Source organism: Castor canadensis, chromosome 5 (genome assembly GCF_047511655.1).
Source record: "Castor canadensis chromosome 5, mCasCan1.hap1v2, whole genome shotgun sequence".
NCBI lineage: Eukaryota > Metazoa > Chordata > Mammalia > Rodentia > Castoridae > Castor > Castor canadensis.
Window position 1 is genome coordinate 86,663,500 of NC_133390.1, and position 18,328 is coordinate 86,681,827.

Here is an 18,328-nt window from a genome sequence, read left to right on the forward strand (position 1 = left end):
TTTCTGTTCTTAGATGATACTTCATCTATCGCTTATGCTGCTATAGATAGATTTTATAGCTAACTTTCCTGTTTTAATTATCTTACTGGTATTTCTAGCTAATGTATCTGGCTAAGAATCTCAGAGGGAAGTTCCTACATGATTCCTTTTAAAAAATATTTTGTATACCTTTCATAGTGAAGATTGAGGACTAGGTTTGTAGCTCAGTGGTTGAGTGTTTGCCTAACATTCATGAGGCCCTGGGTTTGATCCCCAGTATCCCCAAAAAAACAAAAACATAGTAGAGATTGATTTCGGTTTTATTAATTCTGTAGGACTGTTTTTTTCTTATGAAGCTGTTTTCTGCCTTTTCAGATTGAAAATAAAACCTTCAGAGTCCTTGGTGATCTTCACAGTGAGGGAGACTGCACTCACCTGATGTGTTCTGTCAATGGGGTTTCCAGGAAAGCTAAGCTGATTATTCTGGACAACACTATTTACCTGTTTTCCATGGTGATGCCTGTTCTTAAGATATTGCTTTTGGGGTTTGAGAGGGACTTGCCCACCAGAGGCTTTTCTCTGAAAGAGATTAGGAAAGTTCCGCTGTGCTTGTCTTCCTCTCCACTCCACATCTCCGCCACATTCTTGCCTTCTCTAGTTCTTCATTCATTTCTTTCTTCTTTTTGGTGGGACTGGAGTTTGAGCTCAGGACTTTGCACTTGCAAAACAGGAGCTCTACCTCTTGAGCCACACCTCCAGTCCATTTAGCTCTGGTTATTTTGAAGATGGGTCTCTTGAACTATTTGTCCAGATTGGCCTTGAACTGCAAACCTGCCAATCTCAGCCTCCCAAGTAACTAGAATTACAGACGTGAGCCACTGATGCCCAGCTTCTCTGTTCACCTGTTTTGCTCACACAGATTCTGATTGTAAGATACACAGCCATTTTCTTCTTTGAATTCTGAAGCAAGATTTAACCTCTCCTTGTCAGAGTCTGTCCCCACTCAGTGGTGGTGTTCTCTTGGGGCTCTGATGCCTGAACGCTTTCCCCAGCCACCATCCTCCTGACACTTGGAACCCTGGGAATTTGAAAAGAGGCAACCTCTGGGAGAGGAGTCTGTGGACCAAATATTCCTTGTGGAGAAGTGGACAGTATAAAGGCAGATGAGATTACAGGTGGTCTCTTGGCAGTCAAAGCAAGACAGGCTTTGCATAGCTTTGGTTAGGAGCCTGCTGACCAATGAGTCCTTCTGCCCAGGCAGAAGGAGAATGGATTATACTGTGGCCTCTTCAGAGTCTTCTTATATCTGAGAGTCACCTTACAGATCACAGTGCTTTGTGATGAGATGGCTTTAGTATCCTAGTAATTATCCTCCTATATGTGGCGTCAAGGATGATCCCACTTTACCACTTTACCAGAGATTCCTTCCCGTAGTTGACTATGCTATAACAATATGATGGTTGAGGCAGTGTGTAGAGTGGTAAAGAGCATTTGTTCTAGAATGTGAAGCTGCTTTGGTTGAAAATCTGGCCCTGCCACTTAGCAACTGTGTGACTTTGTACAGTTAAACTATCTGAGCTTCATTTCCCCATATAAATAGGAATAATAACTGTACCTTCTTCATAGAGTTGTCTTGATGACTAATGATAATAACATATATAAATGTTAAATTCCTGGCATTGATTATGCACTCATTAGTGGGGATGCTACTAAAAATTGCTTCCAAATAGTGGGTGTTACCTACAGTCATATGCTTTACTTCTTTCTTCCCCTATGAGGTATATATACTGTTACTCTTTTATAATGGGAGATCAACATTGAGAAGAGTTTAGATTTTGTTCAAGGTCACAAAGCAGATTACAACTCTGGTATCAAAGATAATAGTCAACTGACAACTGAGAAGCTATCAATACCTTGGGTACATTAGTAAATGTACCCAAGTATTCCATTAGTAAATGGGATCTTGATTCCATTTTGTTTATTTTCTTTATATAGGACGGCAGTACCGAGATTGACATTCCAGTACCCAAGTACTTGTCTTCTGTGAGCTCAGATGGAACTCAGGGAGGTACCATCGCTCCTATGACTGGCACCATTGAAAAAGTAATCACGTGATTTCTATAGAGTGATGCCCAATAGGCCTAGTAAATATCTGTTGAACTTTGTCATATACATCCTTTTCCTTTGGAATTACAGACATGAACCACCATACCCAGCTGAAGCTGCTGTTTTTGAAGGTGGGAATTCACCATGACATAAAACTGTGTGAGATATGAGGCTTGAGGCTGTGCTCCCAACTACGAGGATCACTTAAGCCCAGGAGTTCAAGACCAGCCTAAGCAACATAAAGAGATCCTGTTTCCCTCCTCCCCAAAAAATGTACAACTAACCCAAGGTTGGAGTTCTAGTTCAGTGGTAGAGCATGTGTTTTGCGTGCGCAGAGACCTGGGTTCAATCCCCAGCACCCCCCACCCCAAAAAAAAGTAATTCAGGTTTTTATTTATTTATTTATTTATTTTATTTCATTTATTTATTTTGGTGTCTTACGAGGTTTCCCAAGCTGGTCTCAAACTCCTCAACTCAAGTGATCCTCCCACCTTAGACCTCGTAAGTGCTGGAACTACAGGTGCATACCACTGTGCCCAGCTCAAACTGTGTTTTTATGGATTAAAATGAATCACTCACCAAGCATTATCTAAAAATGAAGTTTTTAATTTTAACAGCAGACAGTTTTGTCATGAAATAATGATGCTCTAGTAGTCCTCATTGTATCTGTGTTGAAGTAAAATTTGAAAGACTGGTATTGGTGAAAAATAACGTGGCTTAATGTTGAATCCAGGATTTATTCAGAGTTGAGGCCCATTTGGACTGCTATAACAGAATACCATAGACAGGGTAGCTTATAAATGATAGAATTTTACTCTCTCAGTTCTGGTGGCTGGAAAATCCTGGAGTTTGTGTCTCCTTCCTGGTTTCATAAAAGGGCCATCTTCTCACTGTGTGCTTACATGATAGATGAGGCACGGGACTTCTTTGGGGCCTTTTTTATAAAGGCACTAATTCTATTTGAGAGTGCAGAACCTTCATGACCTAACTGACTACCAGAGACCCAAATACTGCAAACTGTTGTGGTGCAGATTTCAACAGGAATGTTGCGGGGCCACAACATTCAAACCTTAGCATAGACTGATATAACTTCAAATGGTAAGGTACTAGCAGTCTCCTTTATAGTCCTGAATACAGGAGAGTCTTTCATACTTAAGTCATAAAAATTCTTCTGTAGGTCACCAGTAGGGCAGTTTCCTAACATATGTAAGGCTCTGGGTTCAATCCCCAGCACAGCAAAAAAACAAGAATAAAAATTCAGCTGTATATTCTTGCAGCCTACAAAAAAAGAAAGTAATTATTTAAATGACCCACTGTCCACCTTTGGGAATATTTGCCCCAAAAGTGTGTCAGCCTAAAACCTCGGTTTTCCTTTATCTTGTCAGTCTTGGTTTCCTCCAGCCTCTCAGTGTGGCTTCCTTTGGTAGGTGTTAGTCTTACCTAGGCCCAGGCAGTGGCTTTACATGGACTGGGTCATTTGAGGGGCTTTCACAGGTGCCACCTACTTTTCAGTGTGGGCTCTACACAGTCACTTTAGAGCCTAATGCCACTGTGTGTGCCAGAAACTCTTTGGTAACTGGATTAACCAAAAAGACAGTGAGACCATATGAGATATATTAGCTATTTCATGCCTGTAAAAAACAAATAGAAGTATTTTTTCTGGGGTTGGTAATAAGTTTCTCTTATGTGGGGATTGCCTATACACTACACAGGGCCCTACAGATTTGCAACACTGTACTAGGCAATCCTAAAACCAGAAAACCAGTCAGGACCCTTGTCTCTCCATCCTATCTATGAGGAGACATTTAGTTATATTAGTCCTTACCTGTTGGTGATGTTTTTGATTGTTTATTCATGAAAAAAAGGATACAATGTATATAAATACAGTCATCTGATTTAAGTAAAACTTGGTTTGGGAGGTAGGAAGGAAGGGGAATAGGCACCCCCAACAAGGGTGCCAGCGATGCCAGATGACCTGGAGGTCTCCAGTTTGCACTAGTATGTTTGTCTTTGGCAGACAACTCAACCACATAGACACACGTGTCTGGCTGTATGTTTACACACCAAATCTGTAGACAAGAAAGACCTCTGTGTTAAAACACTAACCTGCTCCCCTGGATGTCTAGGTGTTTGTGAAAGCTGGAGACACAGTAAAAGCTGGAGATCCCCTGATGGTTATGATCGCCATGAAAATGGAGGTATGGGAAATCAGTTCAGTTACCAGGGAAACCGTGGGATTTATCAGGCCTAATTGCTCTTTTGTCTTATTTCATAAGTTAATACCATTTTAAATATTAAGAGCCATGGATTGGCCAAACATTAATTGCAGGAAATAAAACCAAACCATCCTTCTTGTAAATACATTTTTAATTTTGTGAAATTGTACCTATCGTTTTTGATTCTGAAATGAATGAAATTATCATTATTTTGGAATCAGGCAGTCACCCAGTCAAATGTTAACTGATGGTATTTTTAAGCTGAACCTAGGATGCCAAGCATTAATATCAAAGTCAAAACCTCAATCACATTAAAGTAGCTGTTTAGGGTTTTGGATGGTTAAAAATTGCAGGTAAGCAGTTCTCAACTCTGGCCAAATATTTCATTTATCTGCAGAGCTTTTCAAAATGACTTCCCCAGACAAGTTGAATTGTGATCTCCAGTAGTGGAGTCCAGGATCTGTACCCTTTTTTGTTGCTCTTTCTTAGTGCTGGGGATTGAACCCAGGGCTTCCTGCAAGCTAGACAGGTGTTCTACCACTGAGCTATACTTCCAGCCCTAGTACTTTTTAAAAGCTTCCCAAGTAAGATTCTAGTATGGAGCTGGAGTTGAGGGCTACTGGCTAGACCAGAGCTTCCTGATCATGGCCTTGAATGGGTTACTCATTCCTCTCAGCCATAAAAATGTTACCATTTTCTCTGTGCATTGAAGTGTGTAAAAAAAAAAAAGAAAAGAAAAGAAAGAAAAAGGGAAGCACTGAGAGCTGTAAAACATCAAAGCAATTGGCTGTATTTCTCACTTTTGTCTGACTTTCTGGCTTGGTACATACCCAGTCCTCATTATTATTGCCACCATTGTTTGTCTGGCTTGTGTCTCTGCAGCATACCATAAAGGCTCCAAAGGATGGCACGATAAGGAAAGTGTTCTTCAGAGAAGGTTCTCAGGCCAGCAGACATGCTCCTTTAGTCGAGTTTGAGGAGGAGGAATCTGACAAAAAGGAATCACAGTAAAGTCTTTCAAAGAACCAGCCGACTAAGCAGTATCTTATCTGTACCCAAAAAAGAAAGTGCCTCCTGCTTTTCTCGGGGCCTCATAAAGAACAGTTTTACTAAATAAATGACTCTGTGATTGTGCTAAAACTCTTTCTTATTTGAGATTCATGTACTTGGGTCACAAATACAATGAATTATCTCAAATGTTTCATACTAATAAAGTTCATTCTACTTTTTTACTGGAAGCTAATGTTATTCGTTTCTGCCTTAAATTTTATACATTGTAGTGCCTTTTAGGAAGGGGATGGGTAGCAACTTGATGAAAAGAATCTTTTGAAACAGAAAATGCCATTAATTAAATGAATTACTTCCCAGTTACAATCATGGTGAAAATACAAAGTAGCATATTTCAGAGACAGATGCTACAGAGCTAAACTCAACCAGGTTTTGTTGTGCAAAGAGTAACAGGCAGTTTAAAGACGCGATGTTATTTGTGTCTGGGCTTTCTGATTGGCTCTCTAGATACCTTTGCCTCTATTGTACTGTACTTTCTAAGCTTATAAAAATGTATTATGCTAGAATATATTATTTATTAGTATTTAATTTGGGTAAATTTGAAAAATATAATTTTACACAGAGTTGGTAAGAGTAGAAAGCCTGACTTGCTATATACTTTATGGAAACTGGTTTTTGTACCAAAAAAAAAAAAAAAAACTTTCAATTTTTTTTCCTTCCTTTGGTCTAGATGTTTTTGTTCTCTTTGTTTTGAGTACGGGGGTTGAACTCAGGGTCTTGCACTTGCAAGGCAGGTGCTCTACCGTATTAGCAAACTCTTTCTGTGTTGGTTATTTTGAGATAGGGTCTTGCTTTACGCCCTAGCCAGTCTGGGCTGTGATTTTCCTATTTGTGCTTCCGTGTAGCTAGGGATGACAGGTACATGCCACTGTGCCCAGCACTGGTTGAGATGGATGGAGTCTTTCAAACTTCTTTCCAGGCTGGCCTCCACCCATGATCCTCCCAACCTCTGCCTCCCGAGGAGCTAGGATTACAGGTTTGAGCCACCATGCCCAGTCTCTTTTGTCTAGATTTTGTTATCATTACTAACAGATTTGTGCAGCCCTCTGCATTTTCATGTATTCATTAAAATATTAAATAACTGTTGAATTATGTTCTTGCCAAATACATAAAACTATGTTAAATGCTGTGGAAAATGCAAAGACATATAAAGATAGTCTAGAACTTTAATATGCCAATAATGTTTTTAATTAATCTTGTCATTAAACCTACACACCTTTAACTGTGCAAATGTTTGCACAATATCTGGATAAAGTTTAGCACATAGCTTACATACCTCTTGCCACAGACATATAGAGCACTAATTGTGTTAGAATTACTTAAAACAATAGGTTTTTGTATCACCACACAATTATAAGGTAGTCATTTAAGAGACTTTCATATAAATTCTGATTTAGTTACAGTTTAGTTTTCTAATAGTCAAAAGCTTGACAAGATCAACAGAAAACACAGCAATTATTTTGACAAAAACACAAAATCTTTCCTGTAAGCCAGTTTCTTACAAATGCTTGTAAGAGTAGAAAGTAAGACAGCCTTGTCATTAAAAACCTAGAGAAGTAAGTCCTAGTTTTATAACAGTACACTAAATTTTGACCTTAGAAAATTCTTTAGGTGATTTTTAAATTGTAGCCTACTTAATCACAAACATAAACTTTTGATAAACTTTATCTTTTATGTATTTTTAAGATCTACTCAGATACTTACACAACTTTCTGAGCCTGTTGTTTTTTTATCCTATCCCTCTTTTTCCATTTTGGAAAAATTTTTTAGGACAATTTTTACTTTAAAATCCTTTTTCATTTAAAATCATTTCCTTTTCCCTTTAACTTTTTTTTCCTAAAACATATTCAGTCCTTTCTGTCTCTTTCTTACTTGCTAGTTCTTTTGTTTCTTCTTTTTTTCTAATTTTTGTTTTGAATAATTTTTACAAAGTTTTGAATTTAGACAAAATTGTTTCTTTTTCAACAAAATAAAATACTCTTAGTAGCTTTATATTTAATGAAGACCAGGGAAGAAATCTTAAGCTGTTTCTCTATTCAATAGTATTTACAAAAACACATTTGTTAACAGATCCAATTATAAAAGAGAGTTGAATGTAAATTACACTTCTAACAAAATGAAACAGGTTAAGGTCCATAAAATTCTTTTTCATAAATCCTAAAGTAGAGGATAATTCTTAAATACCTACATTTTAGTTAGACCTGGTTGAGATAAGAACTTTGGAAAGTTGGCTTTCTTAGAAGTGGCAGCAAAAGAGATGATAGGAAGGAGAGAGAACAGAGGCCATAGCTCCTCTACATCAACTCTACAATAGGAATCATCCTAAAGATGTCCACATACACACACACACTCAAAAGGTTTTTAATTAGGCATGTCATAAATGGCAATTCAAGCGCATATAGATGAGCTCATGAAAATGCAAAATTAATTTAGTGATCACAGTATGTTGGTCAACTATTTAGGAATTCCAGGAACAAACTGAGTTGTGCCCAATGGCTGTTCACTGTTCGTTTTGGACTCATTTTGGGAGGCTTATCTTGATAGCTGAAGCAAGAGTCAATGCTCAGGAAGTGTTTTGGGTCAGCTGGCAACAAGACTATTGCCACAGCCATCAGCTTTCACCAAGATAAGCAGTCATCATACACACAAACAATTGCATTAACTCAGAGTACACTCTTAGACACTGCATTTTCTCTCTCTCTCTCTCTCTCTCTCTCTCTCTCTCTCTCCCTCTCTCTCTCTCTCTTCCTCTCTCTCTCTCTCTTCCTCTCTCTCTCTCTCTCTCTCTCTCTCTCTCTCTCTCTCTCTCTCTCTCTCTCTCTCTCTCTCTCTCTTTCTGTCTCTCTCAGTAGACTAGTCAGGTAGAATTCTCCCTAAGAGGCAGGATAGACTTAGTGCTTTTCATTCTTAAGCAGATCACAACAGAAATCTCCAACAAAACACCTTGGTTTCTTCCCTACTAATTGCCAGCACAAAGTTCTCAAATGATTCCAAATGCTGAGAAAACCCTCCAGACAATAAGGAAAAGGAAGGGGAAGGCTTGACGTGCACAGATGGATGGATCTGGGAGAACTCACCAAGGTCAGACTTTAAGGTTCCTACAGTCCAGATTTTCATTTCTCTGCCTCACCAAGTGATGGTAAAAAGCAGTTGGTGCTGGCCAAAGTGGAAAGATAAGAAGTCCCTGGAATAAATGTAGTTCCAGCACCTGCAGAGAGCCAATTCCATCTTTCTTCTCCATACAGAATTGACTAGCTGCAAGTGATTAGCACCTAAAGGTTGCCTTTTCTCCTGGAATACCTCACCAAAGCTGAAACTGGAGTTTTGGGCTCTAGGCTCAAACTCCTGGGATTCCACATGCCAGGTCAGGCCACTTGCTCCTATATGCTAAATAAAGAAACATAGTGAAGGGCAGAGAAAGATTTATTACACAGCTTGGGACATGTCCTGGGAAGAGGCAAAGTAAACATTTCAGCCCATCTTTAGCCATCTTCCAACATGGTTATAATTTACTTGGGAAAATAAAACATAATCATGTCAAAAGTTATGTGGGAAAACATTGAATCTAAGATTAATCTATCTCCCAGCTACCAAAGAAGCTGTTCCCAAAGCAAGGCAGTGGTGAGGAAAGTACCAAATACTAAAATTGGAAATGCTGACTTCCCAATAAAGCAGATCACATGGTTTAGTTGAAACGTCTGTTTCTCCAGTGAGGCAGCAGGAAACTCAGGGTATCCCAGGTGTAAGTAGAGAAAGCTGATGTCTGGTGCAGAAAGTAGGTATTTTAGGAGCTGAGGTAAGTGAGAGAGTTCTATGGGCAGAAGTGATCAGGATAGGATTTGTGAAGGGACAACGACCCAGGGCAGGAGTAGGGTGCAAAGCTGTAGAAATGGTGGGGCAGGGCTCCTCTGTTGAAAATAAGCAAGGTGTGTTCTGTGCTAGAGAGCCAATGAGGTGCGTCAGGGGCGGGGTTGTACAAAAGAAGGTATGGAATTTAGGTTGCGGCCAGTTTGAAATGGCAAGTATGGATTAGTTTTTGTTTTGTATTTTGATAATGATTATGTTGAGTTCTTTTTAAGCAGGGAAAGCAGTGGTATTTGGGGAAATATCTATTAAAACACTGACAGTATTTCACAAAGTTAAACATCTTCATACCCTATAACCTACCGTTCCACTTCTAGAAATGCCCAAGTTACATCTGGGTACCAAGAATGTTCACAGTGGGTCTGAAGATGTAGCTCAGTGGCAGAGTGTTTGCTTAGCATGGTGCAACACCCTGGTTTCCACCCCCAGCACTACCAAAAAAGTTCATAGCTGCATTTTCATAACAGCAAGCATTGAAAACAATCAGAGTTGGTTGGCAAGATAAGAGAAAAGTGTGTGGTGTGGGCACACTTGACACTATGTAACAACAAAATAAGCAGGTTAATAGCATCAACATGGATGAATTTTGGAATTTTGATGCTGAGTGAAATGAGTACATCTTGGGAGATACTCAGTTTAGCACAGACCACTTATTCCCACCACCACAGTCAGCAAACTGACAATGTAATAATTGAGACTATATATACATGTGATAAAATTATATTCTTTTGGGTTGGAGGTTTGGCTCAGTCAGGAGAGCACTTGCCTTGTAAGCATGAAGCCCTGAGTTCAAAACCCAGTACTGAAAAAAAAATCTATATTCTTTTAACAAGTGGAATAAAAAATCAAAGTGGCAGATAGTGATTAGCCCTGGGTGTTAGATAGGGCACCGGGGTAAGCAATGTCTGTGCAGCTAGTGGGTGGCTGGTTTGTTATATATGCTATAGGATGATACTTTGACAAGTCTTCCTTAATTCAAATAATATTTTTGAAATAAAAAAAACCTCTTATCTGGCAGCACACAAGCTGGATAGAAGAAGAAAAAAAATAAAGGTCAGGAAACCAGATAGGAAAGTAGTTCTTACAGATACTTAAGCATGGGGTAATAAGGAACTAGACCATTCAGGGCTTTTTTAAACTATATTTTTAGCAACAGGCTCTTTTCTACTTTCCAAACAGCTTTCTCATTTATTTTTGGTACTGGAGATCAAAAACAGGGTCTTACATATACAAGGCAGGCACTCTACCACTGAGCTGTACCTCCAGACTCCAAACTTTCTCTGTTTAAAAGAGCAAAATTGCTGTGATGAAAATTTCTAGTTGCAATTTGCCCCCTCTCAAAGAATGCTAGGTGTATGCTTCAGGGTACAAGATGGCATGCTCTGTTTCCTATTAAGTGGTTGTGCTGGGGAGAGGTATACAGGAGGAATTTGAAGCCAGCTAGTCTCATTACCTACGTTTTGGCGGAAGTCATTCTTTAGGATCGTCACCAGTTGTGGTACTGTGAGAACAGGAAGCTGAGCCATGGAGACCAAATGTCCTGATGACTCCTTAATTATTTTTAATTTTTGGTGGTACTGGGGGTTGAAGTAAAGGCTTTGTGCTTGCTAGGCAGGCACTGTACCACTTGAGCCATGCCTCCGGCCCTTTTTGCTTTATTTTTGAGATAGTCTCACTTTTTGCCCAGGCCAGCCTGAACCATGACCCTCCTACTTTATACTTTCCCCCATAGCTGGGATGACAGGCATGTGCCACCACTCTCAGGTTTTTTCTTTTATGTTGAGATAGGATCTTGTAAACTTTTTTCTGTAGCCTGGCCTGAAACCGTTATTTTCCCAATCTCTGCCTCCCAGGGAGCTGGGATAGCAGACATACATCACTGTGTCCAGCTGTTGACTGAGATGAAGGGGGTCTCAAACTTTTTGCCCAGGGTGTCCTTGAACCATGGTCCTCCTTATCTCTGCCTCCCAAGTACCTAGGGTTACAGGCTTGAGCTACCCTCATCTGTCTCTATTTATTTAACCTCACTTGACCCTGGTCTCCCAAATTATCATGAAAATATGTATTCTTTCATTTCTATGATATGGCGATCAGCATGGAGACTTCAGGGCCCTTTAGCCTGTCAGTGGTGCATTATGCCAGGAAGTCCACATGGGGGTACCAATCAGTGACAAGAATAACCCAAGGAAATAATCTTTGTTTTTGAGATTTGCAGAACTGAGATTTGCAGAGCATCTTGTGTCTGGATGATTAGGATCAGATGAGCATCATCTGGTCCCGTTAGGAGAAGGTATGCACCAGTCCTGGAAGACCTACCATCCTCCCCTCTGTAAACCACTCCTAAAGCTTCCCAGTAAGATGGACCTTATGACAAGAGTCCCTCATCTTCTGGTTTAGCCAACTTTTTGAGTAAAGTCACCTTCCATGCACTTGTTTTGCAAGTTAATCGGCCTGTCGTGTTGTGAGCAGCTGGACTTGGGTCTGGTTACAAATAGCATTGCTATATATGTGAATGCATGTCTGTTCTACAGGCCCAGAGCACGTGCTATATATCATGGCCTCTGGAAACAAAGATGGTAAGAAATGGCTTGTGCCCTGCTCTCGCTATCTAATGGGAAAGTGAATCCAGCTGGAAAGGAAAATGCAATATATATGATAGTCAGTGGTAGACTCCATCGGTGCACTAGGTGCCTGGGGGATGAAGTAGATAGAGTGATTCTACTTGGAGTCAAGAAGCTGGGAGAGAGATGTTTGAACTGGACTTTGGAAGACAGTTATGTGCCAGATGGAGAAAGAGATACGCACCGGCCACTGTCGGCAGAGGGACTAGCAGAGGCTAATAATAACAGCAAGGCATGAAAGCCACAATGTATTTGGGGCACAGAGTGATCCAGCATGGATTGGACCAGAAGGGGCTTGGCAGAGAGGAGCTGGGGAAGCAGCTGCCCAGCTGGGAAAGGGCTTTTCCTGTCTCAGACTTTGTTTTGGAGGCAGTAGGGGGCCACTGGAGACTTTAAAACAGCTAAAGATTTTCAAGTTGTATAATGTGCACAGTCTGGAGTACAGATTGGAAAGCAGAGAGAATGGAGACAGTAAAAGGCAACACCAAATGTAGGGTGTGGGATGGGTGGTTGGGGTGGAGAAGACAGACCTTGGTGCATAACTCCTTGACTTAGAAGTCATTCTTCGAGGCTATCAGTGTAGCTCAGAGGTACAATGCATGCCTGGCAATGCTGGAGGCCCTGAGTTAAGCCCCAGCACTGCAAAAAAGGAAACTGGCCTAAATTCAACCTAGCTGGTTGTTCTTGCAAATAAAAATGCCAGGTCTTTGGGTGGCAAAAGTTCTGCCTGGACATGTATCAAGCCAGTCCCCTCTCTTGCCTTCTCCCGTTCTAGCCTGTTCCAGTGTCACTCTGGCACCTGTCAACCACAGGCAGATTGTGTCGCTGTCAGGGAAGGCCTCCAGCTGGCTGCCAGCCTGGCATGTCACTAGAGCCTGTATGTTGATAGGACAGCAGTGTGCCCAGGGGCAGCTCACCTCTTGCATGAAAGCTGGGCCTGGGCCTGCTCCATCTGCCCCAATGAGTTGTTGCACACATGTAGTTGGCGCTGGAGGGGAGCCTCAGTGTGTGTGGCCAGCACCACCAACACTGGGCTGTCTCTTAGCTAAACAGAGATACTCTTTTATCCTCACTCTTGTATACTTACTGTTCTTAGTCCTCAAATAGTTCTCTTAGGAATATTAGAAGTTGAAACATCTCCCGTTGTTAAAATATTTACAGTGTTGATAGCAATACTTTGCACTTCTATTGCACCTTTCATCAAAGGATCTCAAAGAACACTCCTAGATATTCACACTAAGCTTCAAGATACCCAGAAAAAGAGGAAAAAGTCATTTAAACTGCATGTGGATGGAGAAGTCTCCCATTCAGGGAGCCTTGGGTCATTACTCTTTCCTGCCAATGGCACACAGTTTACTGAGGCTTTCCCAGGGTGCTGCAGCTGGGTTCTTCCTCAGTTGACACTGAATAGTAAAGGGACTCCCAGGAGGCCCTGTCCACAGCTTTCAAGTTGCAGGCTGGGCAGGAGCATCTTGCCCATCCTCCCCCAAACTCCCTCAATAACCCTAGGACACTGTTCCATCTGGACCACAGGGTGCCTTGGTCTTCAGTAGATTGTAGCCCTGACACACGTGATTGCCTTGTCACTCTGACATTTGTCTCCCATCTGCTGGATCCTGGGGAATCAAATGCTTTGAGGTAGGCTATTGACAGGGAAAAGATGCTGTGAGACTCTTCTCAATGCATTTCACGCTAACCTCCTTGTCTCAGCCCAATGCTGTCCTTTGCAGTTGTAAATTTGTTTTCAACTATAAAATATTAGCAGTTTGTAGAGTCCTCTTCAATTGTAAATCCTTTGTAGTTGTAAGTTTCCCCAAAGACAGGAAACCTTGGGAGAATTCCGCCCTTAATTACCTCTCAGATAAAAGCCCTCTGCCTAAATCATGATTATTTGTCGCACTTTATACACGTAATTAAAATACCTGAGAGTTAGCATAAGTTCATGCATGGTGTCCCATGTTGTATGACAGGATCTTGTCAATCAAACCTGTTAATCACCTTAGCCCATTCTACAAAGACTGCCCAGATTTTTTTCTGCGTTTGACCTTTCAATTTATAAAAGCCTTTGAAACAAATACAGGGGCTTCCATCCCATGTGGCCCGAGCCCACTGCTTCCTCTTGCAGTGCTTCCCCCTCACCTCCAATAAACTTTACTATCAGTTTCAGTACAATTTCACATCTTGCCTGACTTCTTCTCTCACGGGACACAAGCTCCTGAATCAGCCGCCCAGGGCCTCCTTAAGCCAACCCGTCTAATCACACCTCTGTGCCTCTGACTAGTTCAGCCTCCTGCAGTGAGTTCAGTATACAGGGTACACTCACTCTCCCCTTCAACCTCCAAGGCACAGAACTGACAGGTGCTTCTTCCCTCCTACAAATGGCTAACTCCATTCTCTGTACACATCACCCCTCGTTATCATTTTGCTAACCCCTTAGAGTAGGCTAGAAATCACTGTGTTAACAGGTAGCTCAGTGGGGCACAACTTCTTGCCAATAATATCATAAAAGCATAGTGGTTTTTTCCATTATTAAAAAAAGGCTTCATGCTCATTGTAATTCAGACTGGTATCCCTCTGAAGTTTGTTGCCCATCTGCCCCCATTTCCATTTTTCGTGAGCAACACGATACATGGCAGCATTTGCCCTCGACCTTCCTCAGTCCTCCCACAGGTCTGACTTATGGGTACCTTAATCCTAGAATCTCTTCACATTAACACAACAACTAATTATTGAAGATGTATTTTGTGCAAAACAAACCGTGAATAGCTGGCTCCTTATCCATGCCAGTATTATCTGTCTCTTCCTAACTGTTAATTTAATTGTTGAATATGTAATACATTCCCCTGGTTTGAAAGTCTAAAACTACATATAAAAAGGTGTCTAGTGAATAATCTCCCTCCTACTCAGCCAGTCCTCCCACCTCCACCAGTAATTAAGCACTAATATTTGTTTTTTGTGTATCCTCCAGGTGTTTCTTTATGTACTCAAAATGCAAATACAATTGTAGAATCTGATTTTCCCATTCCTAGATAATGTAGCATTGTACACTCATTCCTCTGCCCTTTGCTTTTTAAAAGTTTTACAGAATGTTTTAGAGATCCATAACAATAGAGAATTTTATTTCACAGCTGCATGTTATTCCATTTAATCCACTAAAAGGATATAGTTTCTTCAATCAGAAAAAGGGCAGGAACTAGAGCACGGACCCAGATCAAAGGACCATGGGACATGGCTGGTAGAGGATGTAATTATTTGATGCATCTCTCTCCACAGAGGCAATGCAGACTTGCAACCTCACAGCCCCAAATGGCAGAAGACATGCCACCAGTTCTCACTCCTCAGATTTGTCAGTTTGGGTTTCATTTGCTCATCTCCATTTTCTTAACATATTCTTTCTTTAGATTTGTTGATTCTACCATTTGCCTGTTTTCCCTAGAATTCCCCAGTGACAAGAATCACCTTGAGAGCTTGCCAAACACAGATTTGTCTTAGGGGCAGGGGGTGGGGTGGGGTGGTTCTGGTAATCGAACCCAGGGCCTCAGTACACGCTAGGCAAGTGCTTTACCACTGAGCTACATCCTCTGCCATAAAAGCAGATTTATGAGTTAGAATTTCTTTGGCAGTGCTGGGGTTTGAACTCAGGGTCATTATGCTTACCAGGCAGGTGCTCTACACTTCTGAATTAGAATTCCTAAGGGAGCCATGCACTGGTGCCTCACACCTATAATCCTAGATACTCAGGAGGATTGGGGTTCCAAGTCAGCTCGGGCAAATAGTTCACAAGACCCTCTCAAAAATACCCATCACAAAAAGGGCTGGTGGAATGGCTCAAGGTGAAGGCCCTGAGTTCAAGCCCCATACTACAAAAAAGAAAAGATTTTTGTGTATTTAACAAACACCCCAAGTCATTTTACTTGGAAGGTTTAGGAGTAAGTCCCGTGCATCTCAAAATGCAATGTCCTCACAAACTACAACTCCTAATTCTGTTGGTCCAGACAGGGGCTGAGTGATTCTTCATTTCTAATGAGCTCCCAGGGTGCTGGCCAGGGGACCTGATTTTCAAAAACCTGCATCCATGATTCTCAAAAAGCAGCCCAGGACCAGCAGCAGCAGCAGCCTGGAAACTTGTTAGAAATGCAAATTCACAGCCCCTCCTTTTACACTGAGAATGGGGATCTCGGGGGATGCAGCTCAGCCACCTGTTTTCACAAGGCCTCCAGGTGAGACGTTGATACACACTAAACATCATGAAGGAGGTCTGTAGTTACACTTGGCGGCTACTTCCTGCTTCTGGCTGGGAAGTTATTCCGCTGGAGATGAATGTTTCTAACCTTACTTGTTTCTTTGTATGTGTACATCATTTCGCTCCATTTGGGGAAGTGCCTTGCTAGAACCTTTGTAAACCTTGGCAAGAAAGTCATTTGGAGTATTTGGTGGGGGGAGACCCCATTCCTTGTTAGCTTCAAATTTAATTTTTAAACATCACTACAGAAACCACTTTGTATCATACAAGGTTAGAACTAGATTTGCAAATGCAAGAGCCTAAGGGACCAAGCACACAGACAACACCAGTAACTGAAGTAATGGGGGGGGGTATGATGGGGTGAGCAGGCCCTGGAGCCTGCAGACATCAGAACACAGCTGTTCCTCAGCTCCACCCAGCTAGTGCCAGGCCAGCCAGGCAGGAATGTGAGACCAGAGTGGTTGTATTTTCTAACTTTTTGCTTGGATAATCTCTTAATTTTTAAATTTCAGAAGGATATTTAGATTCATTATAATTATTCTGTGTCTAACCAAGCTGGCCTTTGGTTAGCAGCTCTAGCTTGGAGGACTAGCCAAGGAGATGACTTATGGCCTTGCTGTCCCCTGGGGTCATTGTCTGTCTCACAAAGAAGCAAGCCAAGCTGAGGTATCTCCCCAGCTCTGCTGGCCTGCTGCTGTGAAACCCAAACCCAAACCATTTTCTAGCCCCTGTGATAGGCAATCAACTCTCCTAAGTATAGTGAGCAGCCAAGGGTTAATGCTCACAGAAATAATGATAGCATTTTACATTGGGAAATGGTCAGTTTCACATTGTGTAATCCACTGAAAGCAAAAACTACCTAATAGGAAAGTGGTTTCCAGGGCAGATCCAGGTTTTGTGAGTCCTGAGGCTGATACAATTTGGGGAGTCTCCAAATAAGAAAAAAGATGTCAGGCCTGGGGGTATAGCTTGGTGGTATGGTTAGCATGGGTAAGGCCCTGGGTCTAATCCTCAGCATCAGAAAAAAAGAAAGGAAAAGGAGAAAGAAAAGAAAAAGCATGTGAAATCAAGCCCTGGTGTGATGGTTCACAGCAGTAATCCCAGCACTCAGGAGGTGGAGGCAGGAGGATCTCAAGTTTGAAGCTAGCTTGGGCTACAAAGCAAGCCCTTGTGTGAAGACAAAATATGAAATTATGAATATAAAATTAGCTACAAATGTAAAAAGAGATTTTAATCTCTTTTGAAAAATTTACAAAAAAATTTAAGCATGCTAAGCACATGCTCTGCTAGTAAGCTACACCCCAAATCCCACAGCATGCATGGATTTTAGCATCTATGAGGCTCAAGTTCAATCCCCAGTGTGCACACACACACACAAAATGCTGCAGAACTATACCTTAGCACTTCCCAGCAAGTATATATAATTTATATTATCATCAATATGTTTAAACATTTTTGTTATTATTAAATAATATAGCTGAGCATGGTGAGTCACACCTATAATCCTAGCAATTTAGGAGGCTGGAATCAGGAAGATCAGAGTTCTAGGCCAGCCTGGACAAAAGTTCAGAAGACCTCATCTCAACCAATAACTAGGTGTGGTGCTCCTGCTCCCAGCTATGATAGGAAGTGTAAAATAGGTGGATCATGGTCCAGATCAGCCCTATCTCAAAAATAAGCAAAGCAAAAATGATTAGAGATGTGGCTCCAATAGTAGAGTACCTGCCTCACAAGCATCTAAGCCCTGAATTCAAACCCTAATACCAATAAAAATTTAAAAATAGAGACTTGGCTTTCTTTTTCATATTGGGGTAGTATGTCCAAGGATACATAGCTCTTAAAGTTTTTTTCTACAGACTCATACTTTTCATTGCTCTACTCTAAAAAGAACTAGAGTTGGGGTAGAAATGGGAAGAACAGGTAGAGAGAAACAGGTATAAAAGGAAACATTAATTATACATAGATAGTCAAAATTGTTTATTCTGATTTAATCCAAGACACACCTGCAGTTTTTGTTTGAAATGCATGGCATGTATCTTTCTCTTATTACAGATGTTCTTACTTTTCTTTGGTGTTTGTGGGTAGTTTGGCAAAACTGACCCAGTAGTTTACTCTTTAGAAAGCTCATTTTTCAAGTAGTCAGAAATTTTAACTATCAAGAGAGCTTTTTAATAGCCAAAACTTTCAGATTTGCAATTACATAATTATGCTATGCCATTTTCATTCCGATT

General features: G+C 41.1%; 1 protein-coding gene across 6 annotated transcripts in view; it reads left to right on the forward strand.

Annotated features, from left to right (window-relative positions):
• Mccc1 (methylcrotonyl-CoA carboxylase subunit 1) overlaps positions 1-5,531 on the forward strand; it is a 60,556-nt gene extending 55,025 nt beyond the window's left edge. For 3 of the 6 annotated variants that reach the window (XM_020169131.2, XM_074073670.1, XM_074073671.1), the window contains 4 exons: positions 355-492; positions 1,975-2,082; positions 4,212-4,283; positions 5,184-5,531. In XM_020169131.2, the coding sequence (XP_020024720.2) occupies positions 355-492; positions 1,975-2,082; positions 4,212-4,283; positions 5,184-5,312 (447 nt within the window). In that variant the 3' untranslated portion in view covers positions 5,313-5,531. Of the gene's footprint in view, positions 1-354; positions 493-1,974; positions 2,083-2,175; positions 2,217-4,211; positions 4,284-5,183 lie in introns of all 6 variants that reach the window. The other 3 variants (XR_012448011.1, XM_074073669.1, XM_074073667.1) reach the window with 3 other exon arrangements.
• The last annotated feature ends 12,797 nt before the right edge of the window (positions 5,532-18,328 follow it).